Genomic DNA, 23,840 nt, shown 5'->3' on the forward strand with positions numbered 1-23,840 from the left:
GACTATCGCCGCTGCTTTCATTCCCCTTCCCCTCCCATCTCCCTCTCCCGCTGCAGTAATCTTGCGGTCTGGAGTAGCTACCTAGCTTGGTCGTACTGACCCGATCCAATGTGAAATGCAATGTGCACAATTCTGGCTCCGCTTGCGCCATATGCCCCTCACTCACTCACTCACTCTCACTATCTCTCTCGCTCTCTCTCTCTGGCTCTCTCACCATGGCCTATGCACTCCGTCCTACTTCCCTAGCTAGCTCTAGCTACATAAAGCCCTCCCCCCATCCCCCCTCTTCCTCCTCCGCCGCCGCCTCGTCCCTGTCTGTAGTTTGTGGTTGTAGTCGGTCCAGTCTGCAGTCTACCTACCTAGTCTGCTGCTCCGTGACTCCCGGACAGACACATACAGCTCAGATAGCTATCTATCTAGCTCGCTAGCTAGCCAGCTAGCCCAGACAGATCAAGATGCGTCCCTTCTCACCTCTCCGTCTCGCTGCCGCCGCCCTCGCCGTCTCCTCATGGGCTTCCCTCGTCCAGGCCGCGCGTGGCCCTCGCATGGTCCCGAAGCCTGTCTCTCGCCCTGAGGGTAGTGCCGATGCTGCTACCACCGGCCAGACTTACTTTCAGCAGTTGCTGGATCATGCTGATCCTAGCAAGGGGACGTTCGCGCAGAGGTATTGGTGGAGTACGGAGTATTGGGGTGGGCCGGGGTCGCCGGTAGGTTTTTTTTTTTTTTTTTTTTGTTTCTCTCTTTCTTTTTGTTACTTTTTTTGTTGGTTTTGGTGATGGTGTTGGTGGTGGTGGTCTTGGTGTTTTTGGTTTGGGGTTGGGTTGGGTTGCGATTGGGGGGTTTGAGTTGGGGGATTGGGTTAGGGTTGGGGTGATGTGGATGTGGTTGTGTATACTATGTATGGATGGATCAATGCTAACCATTGTCTCGGTATAGGTGGTGCTCTTCACCCCCGGCGAAGTCTCCGCCGATGGCTACGAGGGATACCTCACCAATGAGACCTTGACTGGTGTCTATGCGCAGGAGATCCAGGGTGCGGTGATTTTGATTGAGCGTGAGTTTTACCGATCTATCCATCTATCCATGCATCCATGCATCCATCCTCGAGATCTATTAGAAAATATACACTGATAGCTAAGCTACGTCTTAGACCGCTACTGGGGCGACTCCTCCCCCTACGAGAACCTCACCGCCGAAACCCTCCAGTATCTCACCCTCGAGCAGGCCGTCCTGGACATGACCTACTTCGCCGAGACGGCTCAGCTGAGCTTCGACAATAGCAGTCGCAGTAACGCTAAGGATGCTGTATGATTTTCTCCCTTCCTTCCTTCTTTCCTCCCTTCTTTCTTCCCTTCTTCCCTTCTCTCGTTCTGTCTGTTGCATGTCCCATCTGTCAGACAATAAGTGCAATGCAACCCGCTAACCCTAACTGTCATGAATCCAACAGCCTTGGGTCCTGGTCGGCGGCTCCTACAGTGGTGCCCTAACCGCCTGGGTGGAGGATCTCGCCCCGGGCACTTTCTGGGCGTATCACGCTACTAGTGCCCCTGTGGAGTCGATTTATGATTTTGTATGTCCCGCCCACGTTCTCTCTTCCTTTTTTTTTTGACCGTCATATGACAGTTGGCTGCTGGTAGTGCTGGTAGTGCTGGTAGTGTTGATACTGATGACCTATAGTGGCAATACTTCTACCCCATCCAGCAAGGAATGGCCCAGAACTGCAGCAAGGATGTCTCCCTTGTCGCGGAGTACGTCGACAAGGTCGGGAAGACGGGCACGGTGGCCGAGCAGCAGGCGCTGAAGGAGCTGTTTGGCGTGGGCAAGTTGAAGCATTATGATGATTTTGCTGCGTGAGTTGTTTTTCTATCCTAAGTCCGGGTTTTTGTGTGGAAGGTGGAAGGTGGAAGGTTCAGGGCTAACAGACACACGCAGTATCCTCCCCATTGGACCCTATCTCTGGCAGGACAATGATTTCGCGACGGGATACTCGGATTTCTTTGTTTTTTGTGATGCGGTTGAGGTATTTACTTCCCCCTTGACTCCTTACTTGCCTTCTATATTGCATATTACATGCTGCATGTTACATGCTGCATATTACATGCTGCATACGAGAGATAGAGAGAGAAAGACTAACACCCATCCAGGGCGTCGAAGCCGGTGCCGCCGTAACGCCCGGCCCCGAAGGCGTCGGTCTCGAGAAGGCTCTGGCGGGCTACGCCAACTGGTTCAACGCGACTATACTGCCTGACTGTACGATCCCCATTACCTGACCCCTTATTCTTTCTGCTATTACCGTGGTCTTGCTATTTCCATGCTCATATCCTAATGTGATATACTTGCAGACTGCGCCAGCTACGGCTACTGGTCCGACGAATGGAGCGTCGCCTGCTTCGACACCTACAACCCCTCCAGCCCTATCTTCACGGACACTTCGGTTGGCAACGCCATCGATCGTCAGTGGGAGTGGCTGCTCTGTAATGAGCCTTTCTTTTGGTGGCAGGAGTGAGTCGTCTCCCCCTCCCCTTACTTGGTTTTAACCTATCTTCGTTACCCTGCTTGCCCTATCTACATTCTACCCTACCCTTTCAACCCACCCATCCACTCCACTCTACTCCGCACCCTCCCCTCTCCCCACGAGAAACATACTAACAAGATATTAATAATACAATAGTGGCGCCCCCGAAAACACCAGCACCATCGTCCCCCGGCTCGTCAGCGCCGAGTACTGGCAGCGCCAATGCGGCCTGTACTTCCCCGAAGTGAACGGCTACACGTTCGGCAGCGCGGTGGGCAAGTCCGCCGACACGTTCAACAAGTGGACTGGCGGGTGGGATATGACCCGTAACACGACCCGGTTGATTTGGACGAATGGGTACGTCTTTTTTCCTTTCCTTTCCTTTCCTTTCCTCTTCTTGCTTTCCTCTCCTCATCTTAGAGGGAGTTGAGCTGAAGGTACCCGATTCTCGTCTTGGATGAGGGTTATACTCCACGATATCTTTTGTATACTGTATACTGTATACTGTATACTGTATATGATGGATACAGATACAAACCCACTAACCAATCCCCACCGAAACTAACTGCATAATAAATCCAGACAATACGACCCCTGGAGAGACGCCACCGTCTCGTCAACCTTCCGTCCCACCGGCCCCCTGGTCAGCACCCCCCGCGAACCCGTGCAGGTCATCCCCGGCGCCTTCCACTGCTCCGACCTCTACATGGCCGATTACTATGCCAATGCGGGTGTGAGGCGCGTCGTGGATAATGAGGTCAGGCAGATTAAGGAGTGGGTTGGGGAGTGGTATGCTTGACTAGGATGAGTTGAGTTGAGCTGCTTATGATTGCTGGGTGTTTTGCACTGTGTATGTATGCGTAGAGTCAATATTCTTTGAGCGATGAGTGATGAATTACAAGGGTTCAAGACACTTGAAATTTAACCCAGGGGAATATGTTAGTAAGTGAATATTAGCATCCAACCAAGCTCCCATTGGTGGAATTTATGTAGTCGGGTTGAAAATTATCAAGTAGACAAGGCCTGGATCCGATTGATTGATTGGGAGAATGTCTTTTCTCTCGCAGTGGATCATGTCGATTGGAGGAGACTCTTGAAGTTGTCGAAATAGCATACAATATGTCTATTGGTCGGCTATAGCCTTATAGGACTTTAGTAGGAGATGGGCACGAAGCATGAGCTCTGAAAACTGGTTGATTCGTCGGAGGAAGGCCTGCTGCTTCCGGCCATACCGACACTTGATTTGAAGGCGAGAGGTTGGCATCTCTTTGGCAACTCTCTACATTTGAAAATTTCCTTTCTCTATGACACGCTATTCTCCAACTCATCACAAGAGGTCATTACCCGTGTATTGGGACGACGCGAGCGGATGCGTTGCGGTCGCACTGCATGGAACTAGATAGTTCCATGCTAGATTCCTCCTTATCAGTAGACCGGTGTTCTGCTCTCGTAAATTCGAAATGCCTCAAGCCGTCACGTCCTGCACTGGCTCGTAGTCATGGCGGGGTCGAATCAACAATAACATCGGCAATGAGAGGGCAGCTAAGGTAGCAGATACGATAAATGGGAATCCAGTGTACTCGACCCCAAACTTCAATCCCAAAGCAAAGGTGCCCGAATAGAGCGGCCCTGCCAAGGAAGTGCTCAAGACGTGGAGGATAGTGAAAATGGAGTATACAACGCTGAGATCATCTGGAGGAATCATCATGGTCAGGAGAGACCGCAGCGCAGATTGAAGACCTCCTGCTGTTGACATCAAAACGACCCCTAGCAGGATATATATCAACGATAGTTCAGAGACAAGGAGTAACGGGTAGGCATACCGATGATGGCGACAGGAATAGAAACACCCAGTCCGAGGAGCAAGGTGCCTAAGCTCAGCATCGTTGCGCTGGCAATGGATATCGCAAAATCGGTCCCATATGCGCTCATGTGGACACGAGTCAGGAGGGCCCGACTGATTTGAGGAAGAAGGACAATGAGGATCACAAACTGAACCCCCTCTCCTAAGGCCCATAGGAAGTTGGCCTGTTCAATCGGTCAGCCTTTTTTCACCCCAATGCTCCAATCAAGGCTTCACCCAGCACCTACCTGCGCAAATTCCCACCCAAACCGTTTTGAAATATAAAGCAGCAGGATCATAGGCAGCGAGTCCTCACTCAACTGACCCAGAAATGACAGTCCAAGTAAGACGAGAAGCGAGAAGTTCCCATAAACAGTCCTTGCGCCTTCGTGGAGTTGCTTCGCCGCCAAGACGAAACGAGACTTTATACCAGCATTTTTCTTACTGAGAAGGACATTATCCCGATCCAAGCTACCCATACGACCCACACTGTGCTGTAGAATAGGGGTCTCATCCGGAGGAATCTGAAAGCCGGGGGTTGACTCAAACGGAGCGGCAAGCGTCGAGAGGAATATGCAGAGTAGTCCTAAAACCCACGGCACCCACACATTACGGATCATCAGGAACGAGCTGGTGAGCTGGGCCAGCATTGCTGCTGCAATCCCCATGGCACGAATGACAAAGAAGGTGGTTGTCCGCTTTTCATCCGTAGTCACTTCGGCGGCCAACAGATGGATCATGGTGGTAATTATGGCGGGGCCTCCCCCAACCACTTCGAATAAGGGCGCCAGTAGAATGAGGCGAATCGGAACCAAGTCTGAAAGCCAGCAGATGAGACAGCTCCAGGCTTCCTCACATAGAACGCCCAGCAACGCCAATCTCAGCGAACGGCAGCGGCCGTACCTTTCGGCGAACATACTCCACGGAATCACGAGGATGGCTATACAATGATGGTGCGATTGACAGGTTAGCACGTGTACTGCATCCAGGAGCTTGAGGGCTATTCAAGATTTACTCGGCAGAGCCCCTAAAAGCCTCTCTGTGCCCTTGAGGAAGGCCAACTCTTCCTGAACGACCTTGCTTTTACATCTAGAACTCGGTGGCGGGGTTTCCGAGTTCCATGGTATCATTTGGTCACAGATGATTGTCTCGTAGATCTGGGTTCGCGGGGCTTGTTGGATATTTTCTCCGAGGAAAAAGAGGAAGGCCGTCAAAGAAAGCAAAAGAAGCAGATGCTTCGATCGCCTATGGTCACTTTGTTGATCCATCTGCTTGTTGGGGCAGTGTTGGGGAGGATTGACTTGGTTGTGCAGTGGGGAGAGGGATTGAAAGTAGGAAGATGATAGGAAGAAGAACTTTCGGTCCGGTCTTCCTGGGAAATGTCTGACAGAGAGTTGGTCTCTGTCGGGGCTCTTGTTTGTACTCCGGACTTTTGGATGGGATCGCATCATGATCTGACCAGAAGGCGGCGTGCCCTTATTGGTCATGCTTCAGGCAGGTCTCCGGCGGCTAGGCGGACTCCGACGACTCTCCTCTCCCAATAATCCAGGAAACCAAGCTTGTTGGGGAGGGGGTGGCGTAGATGCAAGCAGTTAGTAGTACAGGGGTACTGGATAGGTACATAGATAGATGGCAGATGGATATCATACAACAAAGAGCGGGACGCGGCTCGGCTGCATGGCCCGCGCAGCTGAATTGACAGGAACCTTGGAAGTTGGATGATAAGCACAATAAGATACAGGAGGAAGATGAAATTCTTTGTATTGATACATTTCTCGTAATATAGGCTGACTTAGTTAATTACCGACCATCATTGGTAAACCCGTATGGGCTCAGGTTCTGGTACCTTACCTATACCCTGTACTACTGGTAAACTACTACTAACTATTAGGTATATGCTATCTAGGTGGTAGTATAGCGTCTTGGGGCTCCCCATGTCCTTTACTCCGGGCGCATAGCGCGCTCAGCCTTGCCCACTACTAGGCCGGGTGGAGTGCTGTCGCCATATTATCGCCATATGCATTCAACACTTGGTTTGATTGGTTTCTCTTACCATCCACTCATCCTGATACAATCCCTCTTGCGCATGGTCCTTGGAATATCTTAGGCCGGCCAGCTAAGAGAGAACCCCCTGTACTTCTTATATATTAGGCACCCGTTCCGGCTCTCACCCTCGCCTGTTATCAGTCCCTGTTCGTTCCTCAAGCATTAGGATGGCTCGCTGTAATGATGATATGTTTGGCCCCGTGGTGACCGGAGATTGTCGATCGGGCTTTGATTTCACCCTTTATTTCGAGCAAAGTATCCTTTCTCTGCTTCCATCTACTGTCCTGCTGTTCGTGTTTCCATGGCGGCTTTCTCACCTGCTGCGACAAGATGTCAAAGCCGTACAGAGCAACCGGCTCTACACAAGACTGGTCAGTGAAATCCCCCCCCCTGGAGCCTAGATATCAGCGCCTGTTAATTATTGAACTTCCCACAGATCGCATTCGTGGTCTTCGCTGCTCTCCAGATAGCCCTTTTAATTGAATGGGCATCTCCTTCCACGCCGTCCAACCGCATGTCCATTCCCGCAGCTTCTCTCAGAGTTGTTGATGCTTTCGCCATGCTTGCCTTGTCGGCCGTTGAATATCGTCGATCCGTTCAGCCCTCGACAGTTCTAAATATATACCTATTATTCAGTCTCCTGTTCGATGCCGTTCAGCTGCGGACTCTTTGGCTGATGCACAACCAAACTCCCCTGTCTGCGATTGCAACTGCCAGCCTAGCTACCAAGGCGATCTTGTTGATCCTGGAGGCCCGAAACAAACGCATGGTCCTACGTCAGCCATACAGAAATTTGTCCCCAGAGTCTGTATCGGGAATACTCACCCGGGGCTGTTTCTGGTGGCTCAATCCTCTTTTGTGGCAAGGCTTTCGCACATTGCTATCACCATCAGATATGTTCCAGGTGGACTCCGATTTATCTTCAGAGTTCCTGGGGAGAAGGTTTCTTATATACTGGACTGCCTCGATGCCAAACATCAAGTTCAGGCTGCTTCTTTCGGTGGCTCGTTCGCTGAAGCGACCGATATTTGCGGCTGCCATCCCGCGGATCTTCCAAAGTGGATTTACATGGTGCCAACCTTTCTTGATTTTCCGGGTAATTGACTACGTTGGAGACCATGAGACAGAAGACAAAAGCTACGGATATGGACTAATCGCAGCAACTGCGCTGATTTACACAGGACTCGCTTTCAGCAGCGCTATGTACAGACACAAGACATTTCGGATGATCACCATGGTTCGTGGTGGTCTTATCTCAGTTCTCTACGACAAAACGCTGAAGTTAAATATGGAAAGGCTCACGGATTCAGCGGCCATGACGCTCATGACTACAGATATTGACAGCATTGCCACAAATTGGATAAACATCCATGAAATATGGGCATCTCCTATTGATGTGGGGATGGGAATCTATTTGCTGCAGCGAAAGCTAGGCATTGCGTGCATAGCCCCTGTTGCTCTGGCGCTTTTCTCAACCATAGGGAGCACCCAAATTGCGAAAATGATGAGGGGACGCCAGGAAAGTTGGCTAGAGGCAGTGCAAAGGCGTGTCAGTTTGACATCATCTCTTCTGACCAACATCAGAGGCCTAAAAATGATGGCACTGGCTGTCAGTATAGGTGACAGGATCCGAAGTCTACGGTCCGCTGAAATTACCAAGGCAAAGTCCTATCTGAGAATCGAGTGCCTGATGAACGTCTGCGCGAACACTTCAGCACTCTTGTCCCCAGTTGCGACGCTTCTTCTTTTTGCTTTTGTGACAATGAACCATACGTCTGATCAGCTTACAAGCTCTTTGGTATATTACACTCTCACAATCGTTGCCTTGATGTCATCACCCTTGGGTCTAGCGTTGAATGCGTTTCCAACCTTCCTGGCGTCACTGGCATGTTTTGCAAGGATTCAGAAGTACCTGTTACTGGAGGAAAAACAGGATTACCGAGATACTACGCCGAACCATCGAACGGTGACTGCACTTCGGCCGCCTATCACGTACCAACAGCCTTCCGGTACAAAAGAAATTGAGCTGTCAGAAAGTATCACAATCGGTGACGATCACATGGATCCGGACTTGGACATTCCACCTTTCTCTTTCTCTATCCGCGATGGCTGCTTCGGCTATGACGATGCAGACAATGCTGTATTGAAAGATATCTGTTGGGAATGCCAACCTCGTTCCTTTACTGTCATTCTGGGGCCCGTGGGATCGGGGAAAACAACACTCCTAAAGGCACTTTTGAGCGAAGTCAAATGCTTCAAAGGATCTGTTTCCATGGCAGATCTAAGCGTTTCTTATTGTGGTCAAGATGTGTGGCTTCGGGATCTGTCTTTGAGAGACAACATTCTCGGAGGAGTTCCTTTTGACCAGAGACTGTATAAGGAAGTCTTATTTGCGACTTGTTTGGATTCAGAAATTGCCAAGCTTCCACAGGGTGATCTGACCAGACTAGGGTCGAAGGCAGTGAGCCTCTCTGGTGGACAAAGCCAGCGGGTTGCCGTGGCGCGAGCAATCTACGCACGCAAGTCGTTGATTCTCCTAGATGACTCGTTCAGCGGCCTAGATACCACATCTCAGTCCCTAATCCACAACCGCTTGTTCGGCCCGGCTGGGCTTTTGAAAAAGCTCGGCTGCACTGTCGTTCTAGTCACACACAGCCTGCGTTTTTCAAACAATGCAGATTCAGTGCTCATCCTTGATAAGAACGGAGGAATACATCATCGAAGGCCCACTGAGAAGCTTGAATTAAGCAAGGATATATCAAACGAAGACAGCCATGACCCAGAAAGCCCCGAAGGAACAGGTGACGGTGCGTCACAGGACCAACCGGACCATGCAACACAGCCCTTGGCTTCAGCGGATCAGTTCTTATCCGACGACTTGTCTCGGCAGAAAGGAGACTTATCCATATACAAGTATTACTTGAACAGTGTCGGTATCCTCAACCTACTGGTCTATGTCCTACTGAACTGTCTTTATGTGTTTTGCACTCGGTTTGGGCAAGTTTGGGTCGGCTTCTGGGTCGACGCCGTTGAGACGAGTCCAGGTCGGCACAGTAATATCGTGTACGGCTGCTCATATGTCGCAATAATGGTGGGAGGCATGATCATGTATGGATCTGTTCTTTTCTTCATGTTTCAAGTGATCGTTCCTCGGTCCGCTCGGAGATTACACTCGGCACTCCTCGAAGCGACAATACGTGCACCTTACAGCTTCCACGCCGTCACAGACCCAGGAATTACACTGAACCGGTTCAGTCAAGATATAACTCTGGTTGATATTGATCTCCCTTCAGCGGCAGTGGAGTTCTTCCTGGATTGCTTCACTTGCCTTGGCCAAGCTATCCTGATATGCACGGGTGTCAAATACCTTGCTGCATTCTTGCCTGCAGTAATTATCGCAACATATATGATCCAGAAATTGTATCTCAGAACGTCTCGACAAGTGCGCTTCCTAGATCTAGAAGCCAAATCACCTTTGTTCAGCCAGATGCTAGAAACATATAGTGGGATCCTCACAATAAGAGCCCACGGATGGGAGCATCGATTCAAAGACGAAAACCTAGCACTACTGGACAAGTCCCAACGACCATATTATGCACTGTACTGCATTCAGCGCTGGCTTAGCTTTGTGCTCTCTTTGCTGGTTGCTGTCGTCTCCGTCATTCTGGTCACCTTTGGAACTCAGATCAAGAATATCACATCTGGAAACGCAATGGGTGCCGCATTGATCAACGTTCTTAATTTTGCCCAAACTCTGAGCTTACTCATTTCCGCATATACTACTCTTGAGACATCACTGGGAGCCGTGGGAAGAATTAAATCCTTTACATCCGATGTGCGACCTGAGGACGAGGATGCAACTGCGAGCTCCCAGATTCCACAGCACTGCCCTCGTTCCAGCACTGGCAAAATTGAGTTCATTTCCGTCACGGCATCCTACAGGTACAGACAGAAACGCGTCCAGTCCTCTAAAAAGAAATGGGCAATTGAACTGACATGCATTTGATAGTTCGATTTCCAGGCCCGCCCTAGATAGAGTCTCGTTCTCCGTTGAGCCTGGTATGAAAATTGGTATTTGCGGTCGATCAGGGAGATAGGCTCTAAAACTCCTTGCTTGAATCCTCTGTCCGTCCAAAGAAGTGTGACTAACACATGCTTATAGTGGGAAGTCTTCATTGATTTTGGCCTTGCTGAAAATGCTACCACTGCGAGAGGGTGCGATAACGATCGATGGTGTCAACATTTCCACCCTGTCTTGTGATGCGGTCCGATCCATATGTAACACGATTCCCCAAGCGCCTGTGATATTTCCGGGAAGTATTCGACAGAATCTCGATCCGGCCCTCGTCCACTCCGACGCCGAGTTACAGGCTATATTGGAATCATTGGAACTGTGGGGAACGGTTTCATCTCGAGGTGGATTGGATGCTGAAATGGACGCATCGCCCTTCAGTCATGGGCAGAAGCAGCTGATTTGCATCGGACGTAGCTTTCTAATGAATGGCAAAAAGCGGATCTTGATAGTGGACGAGTTCACCAGTGGTATGGACCAAGTAACTGAGACTTTGATGCTAAAGTTCCTGGAGGAGAGGTTTAGTCAACACACCATCCTGGCGGTGACGCATCGACTTAACACTGTCAACCGATATGATCGCATTGCGGTTTTTGAATCTGGCAGGCTGGTCGAGTGGGGAGAGCCAGGTAAGCTTCGAGGTAATAGTCATGGATCTTTCAACTCCTTCTGGGCCAACTCGGAACAATGACTGGAAAGAACGGCCTCTAGTGTATCTTAGCATATAGCTCATCGTGATCTACACATACATCGAATACTTTATACTAGGTGTCTAGATGATCGAGGTCGCCTAGAAGGCGTGCAGAGCGAAGCCATCTAATACCAAGCCATCTAATATCGAGCTATATAGATTAAAGCCATGCAGATTGAAGTCATAGAGACAGATCAAAAATCATGCAGATTAAAGCTATATAGATTGAAATCACGCAGATTGAAGCCATGCAGGTTGAAGCCACACAGGCTGAAGCTCTCGAGAACAAGGAAAACAGGCCACATGAAGCAACGGAAACAATAGGTTGATTCGGGTGGCAGGGACTTTTGCCCCGTATTCGCTTGGAATGTATCGCTATCATCGGCATGGCCCAAGTAGCTCCGTGACGACAACAATGAAGGTCTGGTACTTTCACTTCATTAAAAAAATATGTGTTTACTATCCACCCATATTGCATGAGTCAAGATCTGCTACACGCTGTCAGCGATTACGCGACCGCAGATTGAAGCCAAATTACTACGATAAAAAGAAATCCTGGCCGGATACAGTCGGTCAGATGAGAGAGCCTTTGGCTGTGATGATGATACTACTAGTACTCACTCCACTATGTCATTTACGATTCCTTGGGAATGAGGTAGTAAAGTGCCTCATCAGTTGAAGTGCTTATAAACAGGCTCGTCCCAAACAACCTCATCGAACCACGCCAGGAAATCTTCCCCGGTCACTCCAACCTCGGCCCCAGGCCCAGCCCCAACTCCAACTCCAACCGCACCCTCAAGGCCATCTCCAGCCTCATATCCATCTCCAACACTCGCCTGTCGCATCCCCATCCCCATCCCTATCCCCCCCACACCGACAGTATTATTATTATGATTATTATTATTATTATTATTCAATCTCCCCGTCTCCCCCTCCTCTCGTCCACCTCCACCCCCCGATATCCTTCCCGATATCCTTCCCAATATACTGCCCTCCTCCCCAGAAGTAAACCTCCAATCAACAACCTCATCCACCAACCCCCCAATCACCCGACTGATCTGTAAACACACCTGATAATCGGATCTCTGGGGAAGAAGCAGTCTTTTGTTCTCGAACCAGGCGATCACGACGCTGAGGCTGCGGATGATGCGCGAGTAGGGGGATGAGCAGGGGAGGGGATTGTTTATAGGATTAGGGAGGGTGGAGGTATTAGTAGACGCGGGAGGTGTGAAGGGGGTGGATGTGGATGTGGATGTGGTGGTGGAAGTGTGTGTTTGGGTTTGGGCTTGGGTTGGGGTCTGGGTTTGAGGAATGGTGTGTTGGTGGAGAGATGCAGCGAGCGTCCCTGCGCCGGGGAGGAGGTAGAAGAGGAACTATTACTTATGTCAGCTTTTGTTAGATGGGTAGTTTTGGGGGGATGTGGTGTATATAGTGACCAGGAAGTATATATAACCAGACTGAAGATAAAACAAAAGGAAAGCGAGGGTAAAGGCAAGACAAAAACAAACGTACAATCCAAATAAACCGCTCCCTCAACTCAGCGCACCGTTCCTGCTGCGTAACGAACTCAAGCATCCCCTCCACCAGCTCCATCGATGTATCAAGCAGAGCATTGCTAACTACCTCAGTTTCCGTCTGATATATCCGGTGCAGCTGAAACCCCGTATACAGGTAGTCGAGGTGGATGATAAGCAGCGCGACGCAGGCGTTGGGCGTCTGGTGGGTCCAGCAGACGGGCGTGTAGCGGTATTGCGGCGGAATGGGGGCCCAGGCGGTTTGGTGGGCTTGGTGGATGGAGCTGGGTTGTTAGTGTGATTCTTCTCTCTCTCGCTCTCTCTCTCCTTTTTTCTTTTTTCTTCTACTCTTTTTTTGGGAGTGATGGGGGGCGTACTCTAGTTCCCCAGCCAAGTCATCGATCTTATTCCCCAGTGACAGCCGGAGGATCCGCTCACGCAGTCTGGACCATTGATAGCGGAGACGGATGACAGTCGCTGGACGGAGAGGATGGGATTGGCCAGGGGAAGGGGAGCGCTTCCAGCCGTTCTCGTCCAGTGTCTGCAGCGCCCCTGTGAGTGCGGGCACAGTATACACGATCTCCTCATCGTCCAGGTCCAGAGGCAGGATGGTATCACAGAACCGCGAGTCCATCTGGTACGGTCTACCGAGGAAGGTAGCCAGGGTCTTGTCGCGACTAAACGCCGCCGCGAAGATCCGCCTACGGGTCTCAGACACAAAGAAGGGAACTCTGCAGGGAGAGGAGATCTGGCGGTGCAGGCCCATGATGGTGAGATCGGTGGTGAAGAGCGTGAATCCTTGGTAGAGGAGTTTGCCTGCATTCGTTAGCAAACAAGTACATCTGATGGAATGTCAGTAATCCGGGGTGAGACATACTGGTATCCCCATACAAATTCGACGCCAGAATCACATTCGTCAACCGCATCCAGAGCGTCCCATCATTGACCTGGCCATTCTCCTCGCAGATCTCAATACACGCTTTACTCGCCGCGTACATATCCCCCGCGAAGGCCTCCTTACCCGCTATCTCGGAGGCTTTCGTATGGAAGGACGCGATCCCCGCCAGCGCGAAGATCGTCCCCACCGTCTCCCATCGCAGACGGGGCCCCGTCATGCAGGCCAGGAATTCTTCCACGGTTGTGTTTTCCGTGATCGTCGGGAAAGGTTTCCGCGTGTTGATGCTGGTGCGCGCGTAGAGCTGCTCGAGGCTCTCTTGGTTCAGCCCGTTCTCGAGATCCCGGCGGAGGCTGGCGAGAAGGCCCAGGATTAGTGGTCGGGGTATGATCACGAATTGGCTGATGCTGTAGTATTTGGCGATCACGCTTTCGTATTGTTGGAACGCCATGAAGAGTTTCATGAATTGGGCTCGGGCGAAGGCGACGCTCGATGAGCTGGCCGAGTGGTAGAGGATTGGTCCGGGCTGAGTCTGGGTGTCGTGGATGGGCGTCGATGCAAAGTTCGGAGTCGTTGGTGATGGTTGTTGGCGTTGCTGGATGTTCGACGAGACGCTCGATACGCCAGATACAGGCGGGTTCCATCTTCGAAAACGACGGTTCGTCCGCGCCCGCGTCAACGGCGCGGGATGGTAGAAGCACTGTTCTCATCAGCCATGACTTTTTCTTATTTTTTTTTCTTCTCTTCAGCGCTTCTTTATTATTATTGGACTCGGTACGTGACGTACTTTCTCTGGCTCGCGACGGGCACATCGCCCGCAGACCGGGACGGCATGGTCACACCGCACTTTGGATAGCCTGCAGGGCTCGCAGGAGGTGGGTTTGCCATTGCGTCGATACATCACCGATGGACATTGTTGACTTTGGGGAGATGTTGGACTGACTGACTGACTGCTGGTGGTGGTCGATCGGGATGGCAGCACTCCGAGGTCTAGCCCGAACAGGCAATTTCTACTCCGAGATCTTACCGTACATTATTCTACGGTGGAAGCAGGACTTTGATGGATGATAGTGACAGCTGATCTTTGGGATAGAGGCAATGTCATGAATCTGAAGTATATCATCGTCCAAGTTAGAACATTTGAGACTGGAGTCATGTATCACGCGATAAAAATGGTATATTATTCTCGAACCGAAAGGCTCTAATCTATCCGATTACACTGGTATGAAGCTGAACAGGAAGCTAAATAAAACAATCAGGTCGAAGGATAAAGAAGAGAAGGTGAAAATGAAAGACTGAAAAATAAAAAGGGGCAGGGGGAGAACAGTTAAAAAAAAAAAAAAGAAGAAACTGCTGGCCGTATCATGCACCAGTCTTCCCCTTCCCCTTCTTCTTCATCCCATCCTTCTTCCAATTCTTGACCCGGAACAAATAATACAGAGCCGTGGTAGCCCCAACATGGAACAATATATACGCCCAGAAGATGCCAAAGTTGCGCCAGTGATCGCTGTAGTAGATTCCCGAGCCGCTGATATACTGGTCCGCCGTGCCCACAGCGCAGTAGCTGCAGTCGGAGGTGGCATTCGGGTTCATCAACCGCCCGCCAGCGAGAGTCGCATACTCAGAAAGATACTGCGAGCAGGTCTGGCCCGAGGGCGGGTTCAGGACGGACAGTTCAGCGGTGGAACACTCGACGGTGCGACCGTGGACCTGAACAGACACCATGGCCGAGGCCCAGTAGGTAAAGGGTGACGCCCGGTACATGAAGATCCAGAATCCGGGCAGGGCGGAGGGCGCTTGCATGATACCGCAGAAGGTTAGAGACATGGCGAAAAGAAGAGTCACGATCGCACTTGCGGTCACGGTGTCGGGGAGGGCGACGATGACCATGTGCGCGAACGTGCTGACGTAGATGAAGAATTCGATGCAGAAGACCAGCACGGTGGCTTGCTGCGCGGAGCTTTGGATGCCCACGACCGGGAAGTAGTAGCAGGCGAAGACGATGATGCCGAGGACGATTTGATACGGAATCTCGACGACGATGTTGGCGATCAGGAACGCTTTCCAGGAGTACGCTTTGCTGGGACGCTCGCGGACTTCGTAAAGGTCTCGTTGCGTCAGGAAGAGCGGCATGATCTGAGCCTGTTAGTTGAGGTTTTGGTACGACACGGATAGCGGCTTACCTGTTGAACCAAGGAAGGGAACAGAGAGCACAGCATGAAGATGGAGTAGATCACCGTCTGCAGCCCCTGGAGGGACGACTTGGCGTGATAGAACGAGAAACCGATGAAAAGACCTCCGCAGACTCCCAGCCCCCATTTCGCGACCACGTAGTTTGGCATCCGCCAGTACTGCTGGAACACACGGTAGGTGACCTGGTAAAGCTGAAACCAGAACGGCATGGCGAACTCGGAGTGGCCCAACTCGGTCGCTTCCTCCAAAGCCTTCCCTTTCTGCTCTTCGTGGATGCGATCGATTTCCACCTGGACAGCCTGGCTTTCGCTGCTCTGCTTCCACACGTCAAACCAACTTTGCTCGTGCACATTAGAGCCCTCGTTGACAATCTCGAGCATATACTCGGCCGGGTTCTCCTCCTCGCTGCAGGGACGTGGCGCTCCGTTGGATTCGAAGTAATCGAGCAGCGTGCGGGAATTCTCACCCACCGGTCCGAAGTATACGGTTTTTCCGCCACGAGCGAGGAATAACAACCGATCAAACTCCTGGAACAAAACAGCGCTAGGCTGATGGATGGTGCAGAGAACAGCCTGTCCACTGTCTGCCAGGCGACGCAAGAATGCACAGATGGCCCACGAACTCTGGGAATCGAGACCACTGGTAGGCTCATCCAGGAAGAGAAGAAGTTTGGGCTTTGCCGCCAGTTCCACGCCAATGGTAAGCAGCTTGCGTTGCTCGACATTGAGACCTTCCCCGGGAACACCAACCACGGCCTCCGCAAAGGCTTCCATCTTCAGCATGGATATGACCTGTTCGACGTATTCGTACTTCTCCTTGAGAGGAACGCTGGCAGGCTGGCGGAGAAGAGCACTGAATTGCAACGACTCTCGCACAGTAGCCGTCTCCAAGTGGAGATCCTGTTGCTGCACGTACCCGGTTTTTCTCTGAAAACTGGCATCTAGGCCTCGGCCGTTGACAAACATATCACCCGTAATGACTCCCATGGTAGTCCGGCTGGCCAAAACATCCAACAGCGTGGTCTTACCTGCTCCACTGACTCCCATCAGTGCAGTAAGGGTGCCCGGTTTGACCCACCCTGACACATGGTCGAGCAGCCGGCGTGTCTCTCCCTTGATGTCTACATCATACGAAACATCGCGCCAGGTGAAGATATCTTCCTGTCGCGCCAGAGCGGCCAGCTCCCGTGGTTCCTCGTCCGTGCCAGGCTCCTTGACAGCACCAAGTTCAATCCCGTTCTCGACGTCGGAAGACTTGGAGCCCTGGGTGCGTTCGAAGGCGGGGATCTGACTGCGATTGAAGACGAGAACTTCGGCGGTGCTGGTGTTAGAGGAGTTGAGCTCTGTCGCGGCGAAGTATATAGCCATGAAACCGATGAGAAAGGCAATCAGAATCCCAAAGTTCCGCCACACGTGGCTGTAATAGTACTCAAAATTGAGGGCGATGTACTGGTCACCACTGACCAACTTGCTGCCCGCGACTGATCCAGAGGTAGAGCAAATAAAGGAAGTGCCATCCATGTTCGCATAAGACGGGATAAACGAGGAGCACGGAAATTCACGGCCATGAAACTCGTTGGCGACCAGAATTTCGAAGGCATAGTATATCGGATCTGGTAGACTGTCAGCTGTATGACCATTTCCTTCAAGTGAGTAAACTTACTAATATAGTGAATCCAACCCAGCCACGGATGCATAGACGGGACGGGCAACACAAACCCAGTGTAGACAACAAGAGCCAGAATCAGAACACCTGCTAAGGTCATGGCCTGGGAAACTGTTTTGGTGATGGCTGCCATCGTGCGGAAGACCGCGCTCATGACAAACATAATCATGAATGAGATCAGGAAATAGATGAAGAATTGGGCGGGCTCACGTCGCAGGTTAACCATGAAGTAAAGGATGACATTGAAAGCAATAGCAAGGATAAACTTGACCGGTATATCGCTGACGACTCCCGCGATCGCTTCGGTAGCTGGATGATAAAACGCATAGGATGCCTGCTTTTCGACAATTGGACGTTGGGCGTAAAGTGAATTGATTTCAGACATCGCGGTCAAAGCATTCAGGAGAACAGCGAAGAAAAGGGCCGCTCCCTTGGAAGTGAAAGAGGCCGTGTCGTTAGGGGAATCATAGTAAACGGAGCCAATAATCAGGGCCATAACAATCTGCCCGAAGACGGTGGTGAGGGTGGACTGGACGTCATTCCACAGTCGCTGGTATGCCCGTCTCGTGTTTAACTTGACTTGCATGGGCACGCTCAGCAGAAACGGCGACTTGGGCCGGGTGTGCTTGGCTTGAGCTACCCACTTGCGCTCATGAAACCCGGTCTGGGTTGTTTGGTCGGTATGCAATGGGTACTGCTGCTCATACGAAGCAACTTCGCCAATCAGCTTTTGATACTCCGGTGACCGGCGCCAATAAGCCTCGAAATCATCCGGAGTCCGAGGGACTTGGTCTTCCATGCCCGGGCGTGCCTGGCGCTCCTGAGGGTTGGTCACGGAAGTCAAGAAGTCTCCGGTGGTTTGTCTCGCGGGACACTCCCAGCCCTGCTTTTCGAAGAACGCCTTGGCCGCCGATGCCGGCCCCATGTAGATCTGACGACCCTCATACAGCAGCGTCACCTTATCAAAGATCTCATAGATGCTCTGACTGGCCTGGTAGATGGCAACCGCATGTGCCGAGCCGGTCAGGTCGCCGAACAAACGAAGAGACTGGACGAATTTCAATGCTGTGGCAGAATCCAGACCGCGGGTGGAGTTATCCCACGCAGCCAAGGGAGAGGCCGCCAAAGCCATCTCGGCAATACTGACGCGCTTGCGCTCTCCGCCGGAAACTCCGCGAATAAACTCGTTTCCGACCTTTGTATGGTATGTGTGACTCAAGCCAACGATGGCCATGACAACCTTGGCCACGTGCTGTGCGTACTCGTCTCGCGACATCCCCTTGAACCGGTGCTGTGGGGTTCGCATGGCGGCCGCGTATTCAAGGGTTTGACCGACGGTGAGGTGAGGAAAGTGTTTGTCGACCTAGACGGCTAAAGGTCAGTATTGTTGCAGGATTCAATTAGGATATATAGATAAGACGCACCTCCTGGTTGTACAGGACCTCGCCCTTGAACTCCTTTGTCATCTGTTGCTGAGGGATCCCTATGTGAACCCACGTCAGTAGTGTCTCGGACAGTGTAGAGAGCTACATACCATTGTAGTGGATGACGCTGTCTTCGTTAATGCTCAATCCGTCAAGCTCACCACAAAGCGACTTCAGAAACGTACTGCAGCCAGCTCCGGGCCGGCCAAGAACCAAGAGCAACTCTCCGCTCTTCACCAGCCCATTGAACTGGTTCAGGATGCGCTTCGGTGCCGAGTGACGATCGCGGAGGAGCTGTCCGATGCGGAAGGGTGCGGAGAAAGTGGATGCCAAGGTGTCTTGGAATTGGACGGCAGCTCCGGTGCCCGAGATGGTAAGGTCTTTGAACACGATGCCCGGCCGATGGTCGCGAGCGCTCTCCGGACGTAGCTCATTCAACGCAAAGGCCAGCCACTTCCCCAGGTCGAAGTTCTTTCCCTGCGGGTCGAGACTAGGGTTATCCTCGCGGATCACATCCAAGGTGTCTGTTTTCTTCGCTGTCGGCTGGGTGTAGACGCTGGAGCGCCGCCTTATAGACTCTTGGGTGGCAATGCGAACGAGAGTGTTCCGCTCATCTTCGCTGATGAGGTCCACGGCTGCCACGGCTGTATTATTGGCGGTCTGATCGTGGAGTGTTGTTGGTGTGTTTTGCCGCAGGAGGTAGTCCTCATCCTGGGGCTCGGGGCCCCTCTGGTCGGAAGCCATCTCGTACTGTGGTGTCCGTCCTGGACGCTGGATCACACGTATCGAGGTAGAGAGAGGGGGGGAAAGCCCAGGCCGGAAATAGGGACCATGCACTTGTGTGCTTGCAAGAAGAGGCAGGGGTAGGAGGCTTGCCAACGGTTCTTATAACCATGGGGGAATTCCCTTGAAGATTCGGACCAGGGACAAGTTGCCTCCTGGCCCTCCGGTACCCGCCTCCATAGCCAACGGTCTGGAGATCTGTTGGCCGATAGATAGATACCGTGCACCGGGTACCGGATCTGTGTATGGGCATTGTCGTGGCACGGATGTAGGCAGCATGGAACGTTCTTCTTCCGACGCAAGCTCGCATCTATGGCTGATCTGGGGGCGTCAGGCGACCAATGGAGACGAGCGAGTGTGGTGTGTCAGCGGAGAGACGGTGATCGCCTCCCCGAAGGGCAGAAGATCCGTTCACCAGCCGCCAGACGAGCCATGGGGCGGACGTTGTCGCAGCCGGAACTATTCAAAGGATCGATCGCGAGCCGGTCAGTGTGGGGCCCTTATCTCCGATGACTCAGCTCCCCCGCTGACTCATCCGGTTCGAGATCCCGCCGGCCATCGCTGACTTTTTTTCCTCCTTTTTACTCTTTCTCAGGAGAAAACCCCAATGCTCCCTCCGGCCGAGCCCCCCGAGTCTACGGGATGGCGTGGTGGAGATATATTCTTGGGGGCTTGCGAGGCTAACTTAGTGCCGGAAGCTATCTAGGCTCCAACGGATCTGTCAAGACCCTGTCCCCTGCTGTATCACACACATTATGTACGTGTACTACTGAGTCGACCGGAGATTGCTATTATTATGCACAAAGTCATCATTACGTCTGCCAGTCTGCCAGCTGCCAGGGAACAGATCATCACACAAGCTGTGGCCCGTGGGTTTATTTTATTATATGGCAAGAAGCTCCTCAGCCACCGCGCATCATCCATCATCCGTGCTACCGAAGAGCACGGAGTCCCCACGTACCCCCACGGGTCGCTCGAAATGCCGGCAGGAAATTATCTGCGTTGCGGTGATCTCATCGCAGCTGCCGCCTCGGCTAGCTGGCTGGCTACTGGCTAGGCCGCTAGTTACTTAATGTTTGCCTGTCTTAGGCCCTGCATGCAGGGTCCGGGTTGGTTTTGAATTCGGGGATCAGGGTTGACTATCTACTTATTGCTTTTGAAAGCTTGGGTGGAGGAGGGCGGGTTTAAAATTTATTGTACTCCGTACATAAGAGAGCGTCTCTGGAAGGCTACGGCTGACCCTTATTGCGCGGGATGCGGGATGCGGGATGCGGATGCGGTATTTGGCTGCGGGACAAAGAGATCGGGCCGTAACCTTGGGGGTTCTATATCCGCGCTGGGTGGCCAATCGTGTCGTCGGGTGTTTGTTGCGATTGCTTGTATACTTTGTATGTGGAGGGTGGGCATCATCACTTGGAGTACGTCCGTACTAGTGGAGGTTTGATTAGAGGATGTAGTGGAGTAACTTGACCTAAGCCCTAAGGAGAGGGGGTTGCAGAATGATAGTAATTGTAAAATCAGGATTATATAGAATGAATTAGCTGCTCCTTGTTTGAATGCTGCAAGCTTCTACGGTTCAAATAAGAGAAGATGCTTCGTTCACTCTTACGAATAGACAGCCCCAATGTGAATATTGATTATAATACTAGGTATGTTGTTTCGCTACCAGGGTAGCGATATTACGGCTCTACACATGCCAGGTAAACCACGGTTATAGGGTTGCTGTACGCTACAGTTAATGCATCAAGGTTGCGTCCAGCTATCAAGCAATCAAAGGATGACTCTGGTTCATTCCGGTAGAAGCAGGTGAATCGTATCCAAGGATTATAATAAGAGCCACCTGGCCCTTTATTCTGCTTCTTTCGCTTTATTCCCATACCACCCCCCCCTTCTCCCTCTTTCCTATCCCCATATCTATCCTCATACCCATCCTCATACCCACCCATCTCTAACATCACCACCCATCCATCAACCAAAATGGACCCCGCGGAGCCCAAACTCGACCCAACAGACCAACACCCCCCCGCCAAAAGCACCGTGATAGGCATCTACGGCATCCCAGGCGCCGGAAAGTCCTATCTCCTGAAGCAGCTGCGAGAGCGTCTCGGGACCCAAACCTTCTCATTCTACGAGGGCTCCGAGGCGATCAACACCATCACGCCGGGCGGACTGTCAGCCTTCAAGGAGATGTCGGGGAGAGACAAGCGTTACTGGCGCGGTCAGGCCATCGAATACATCGCCAAAGGCGGGTCCGGCGGCACGGCCATCGTGACGGGGCACTTCATGCTCTCGGACCATGCGAGCCAGCAGCCAGCGAGTGTGATGACTACTCGAGATCTCAAGACCTATACCCACATCTTGTACTTGGATACCCCGGCTGATGTGGTGTATCGTCGCCGGGAGGATGATGCGGAGAGGGACCGTCCGAGAATCCCGATCGCTCAGCTGGGAGAATGGAGTTATCACGAGAAGGGCGAGCTGAGAAAACTGTGTCTCAAACATAATATCATGTTCATGGTCATGCCGGACAGTCTTCCGCGGATTGTTTTGTTGCTTCAGGATTTCCAGCGCCATGATGAGTATCATAACCAGAAAGTGGCCGATGAGTGCCTCGTCGAAGCGGTCTCTGCTGGCAAGGCGTATCCGGAACATGTCCTGTTGTTTGACGCGGACAAAACGATGGCGCCTGTCGATACGGGCCTGGAGTTCTGGAAACACTATGACGGGGCTACCAAGTCGTGGGATACCCTCGTGGAACTGTTCGACAGCCCGCTGGTGTATTCGTACTCTGGCTTCAAGCAGGCGACTTTGCTTTATGAGCAGGCGACGGACGACGACAGGTACGACGAGCTCTGCCAGCGGGTTGCATCTGCAACAAAGCTGTATCCCGAGATAACGAGCTTTTTCCGTCGCGTTGTAAGGTGTGATCATATTCGCATTGTTGTGGTGACTTGTGGGTTGCGTCTGGTCTGGGAGAAGGTTCTGGCGCGAGAAGGCCTTGCGGATGCGGTCAAGGTGATCGGCGGGGGACGCATTTCCGATGGATATGTTGTGACGCCTCGTGTCAAAGGTGACTTGGTCGAAAGACTCAAGACTGATTATCATGGGCAGGTCTGGGCGTTTGGAGACAGCTCGCTGGATATAGAGATGCTCAGCAAAGCGCACCACGCCATTGTCGTCGTGGGGGACGGATATTCCCGGAGTAGAAACATGGATGCCGCGTTGCAGAAAGCAATTGAGAAGGGCCTCCAAGCGCGCCAGGTTCTGCTGCCCGGCACTGCGCCTCTCCGATTGAACACAACAGTGCTTCCAGTGACCCGCCTCGACGACCCGGTCCTCATCGAGACCCTCGTGGCAGTCAAGTTCAAACTCATCCACGCCACTGGCAAAAGCGCGACCAAGCTGCTGCAGACCCCCATGCGGAACGCAGCGGTGCAAGGCCCATCATTGCGCAAGGCCCACCACCAAGTCGGATGGTACCTCGCATTCGAGTATCTGGCCGATCTTCTTGGCGTGGAAGAGTACAGAATTGCGCACGTTCAGGGCCAGATGACCATCGGGCATCGACTAGCAAACGAAGAGCGCATGCTGATCATAGGCCTGATGCGCGGTGGATTGTCAATGGCTTTGGGCGTCAACAACGTCTTTGGACACGCGAGTCTCCTGCTTGTGTCCAAGCCTGAGGAGGTCCACCTTGACCATCTCCAGGGCAAAACGATCGTGTTGCTTGTGGACTCCGTGGTGAATAATGGCAAGACTGTCGCCGAGTTTTTCACGCGCGTTCGCGGCCTGAAGGGGGATGTTCGCATTGTGGTGGTCGCTGGGGTTGTGCAGGCGCAGGCTGTGGGCCGCGATGGTCCGTTGCCGGCGATCGCTCAGGATGGAGGACTCACTGTGGTTGCGTTGCGTCTTTCCATCAACAGATACACGGGGACCAGGGGGACGGACACGGGCAATCGCTTGTTCAATACCATGGACCTGCCCTGATTTGCGGGAACGATAGACCGACTGTCTTGGGAGTTTGAAGGGGTTATTCACCGTTGTATTGATCCAGCAGTTTTGGGTTATTTGGTAGGGTAGTCGATGGAATGGATGGCTTCGAATGGAGAATTGTTGACCTTTCCGGGGTAGGAGGATATCGTGGTGGGGAACACCGTAATCTGCATACAAATACAATACTTATAGTACATGGTGGTACT

At 52.1% G+C, this 23,840-nt stretch overlaps 6 protein-coding genes across 6 annotated transcripts; 3 read left to right on the forward strand and 3 right to left on the reverse strand.

Annotated features, from left to right (window-relative positions):
- Positions 1 to 209: 209 nt before the first annotated feature.
- BO70DRAFT_388223 (putative serine peptidase) lies at positions 210 to 3,348 on the forward strand. Its single transcript, XM_025545972.1, has 10 exons — positions 210 to 707; positions 937 to 1,054; positions 1,151 to 1,305; positions 1,448 to 1,570; positions 1,678 to 1,850; positions 1,933 to 2,020; positions 2,145 to 2,250; positions 2,343 to 2,502; positions 2,672 to 2,872; positions 3,098 to 3,348. Exons 1-10 carry the CDS (start codon positions 456 to 458, stop codon positions 3,312 to 3,314), a joined length of 1,593 nt encoding a protein of 530 aa, XP_025397963.1. The 5' UTR covers positions 210 to 455; the 3' UTR covers positions 3,315 to 3,348.
- Positions 3,349 to 4,297: 949 nt separating this feature from the next.
- BO70DRAFT_294588 (uncharacterized protein) lies at positions 4,298 to 5,626 on the reverse strand (the record flags this gene model as incomplete). The annotated part of the gene is made up of 3 exons (XM_025539484.1): positions 4,298 to 4,543; positions 4,607 to 5,298; positions 5,374 to 5,626. The coding sequence occupies 3 exons, from the start codon at positions 5,624 to 5,626 to the stop codon at positions 4,298 to 4,300; spliced, it is 1,191 nt and encodes a 396-aa protein (XP_025397964.1).
- Positions 5,627 to 6,592: 966 nt separating this feature from the next.
- Positions 6,593 to 11,846, forward strand: BO70DRAFT_372152 (ABC transporter-like protein; the record flags this gene model as incomplete). The annotated part of the gene is made up of 5 exons (XM_025544833.1): positions 6,593 to 6,775; positions 6,841 to 10,346; positions 10,414 to 10,446; positions 10,567 to 11,105; positions 11,827 to 11,846. 5 exons carry the CDS (start codon positions 6,593 to 6,595, stop codon positions 11,844 to 11,846), a joined length of 4,281 nt encoding a protein of 1,426 aa, XP_025397965.1.
- Positions 11,847 to 12,159: 313 nt separating this feature from the next.
- Positions 12,160 to 14,472, reverse strand: BO70DRAFT_317419 (fungal specific transcription factor domain-containing protein; the record flags this gene model as incomplete). The annotated part of the gene is made up of 5 exons (XM_025540383.1): positions 14,364 to 14,472; positions 13,559 to 14,276; positions 13,059 to 13,497; positions 12,680 to 12,965; positions 12,160 to 12,540 (listed from the first exon to the last, which is right to left on the reverse strand). Coding segments are annotated over exons 2-5 (1,587 nt in total), but the record flags the coding sequence as incomplete, so codon positions are not given.
- Positions 14,473 to 14,938: 466 nt separating this feature from the next.
- Positions 14,939 to 19,602, reverse strand: BO70DRAFT_380660 (putative ABC multidrug transporter; the record flags this gene model as incomplete). The annotated part of the gene is made up of 5 exons (XM_025545421.1): positions 14,939 to 15,718; positions 15,760 to 17,381; positions 17,432 to 18,797; positions 18,859 to 18,917; positions 18,969 to 19,602. The coding sequence occupies 5 exons, from the start codon at positions 19,600 to 19,602 to the stop codon at positions 14,939 to 14,941; spliced, it is 4,461 nt and encodes a 1,486-aa protein (XP_025397967.1).
- A 2,005-nt stretch (positions 19,603 to 21,607) lies between these two features.
- BO70DRAFT_430337 (uncharacterized protein) lies at positions 21,608 to 23,757 on the forward strand. Its single transcript, XM_025548151.1, has one exon. It carries the CDS (start codon positions 21,619 to 21,621, stop codon positions 23,626 to 23,628), a length of 2,010 nt encoding a protein of 669 aa, XP_025397968.1. The 5' UTR covers positions 21,608 to 21,618; the 3' UTR covers positions 23,629 to 23,757.
- Positions 23,758 to 23,840: the final 83 nt, after the last annotated feature.

The sequence above is a fragment of the Aspergillus heteromorphus genome, assembly GCF_003184545.1.
Source record: "Aspergillus heteromorphus CBS 117.55 chromosome Unknown BO70scaffold_18, whole genome shotgun sequence".
Taxonomy (NCBI): domain Eukaryota; kingdom Fungi; phylum Ascomycota; class Eurotiomycetes; order Eurotiales; family Aspergillaceae; genus Aspergillus; species Aspergillus heteromorphus.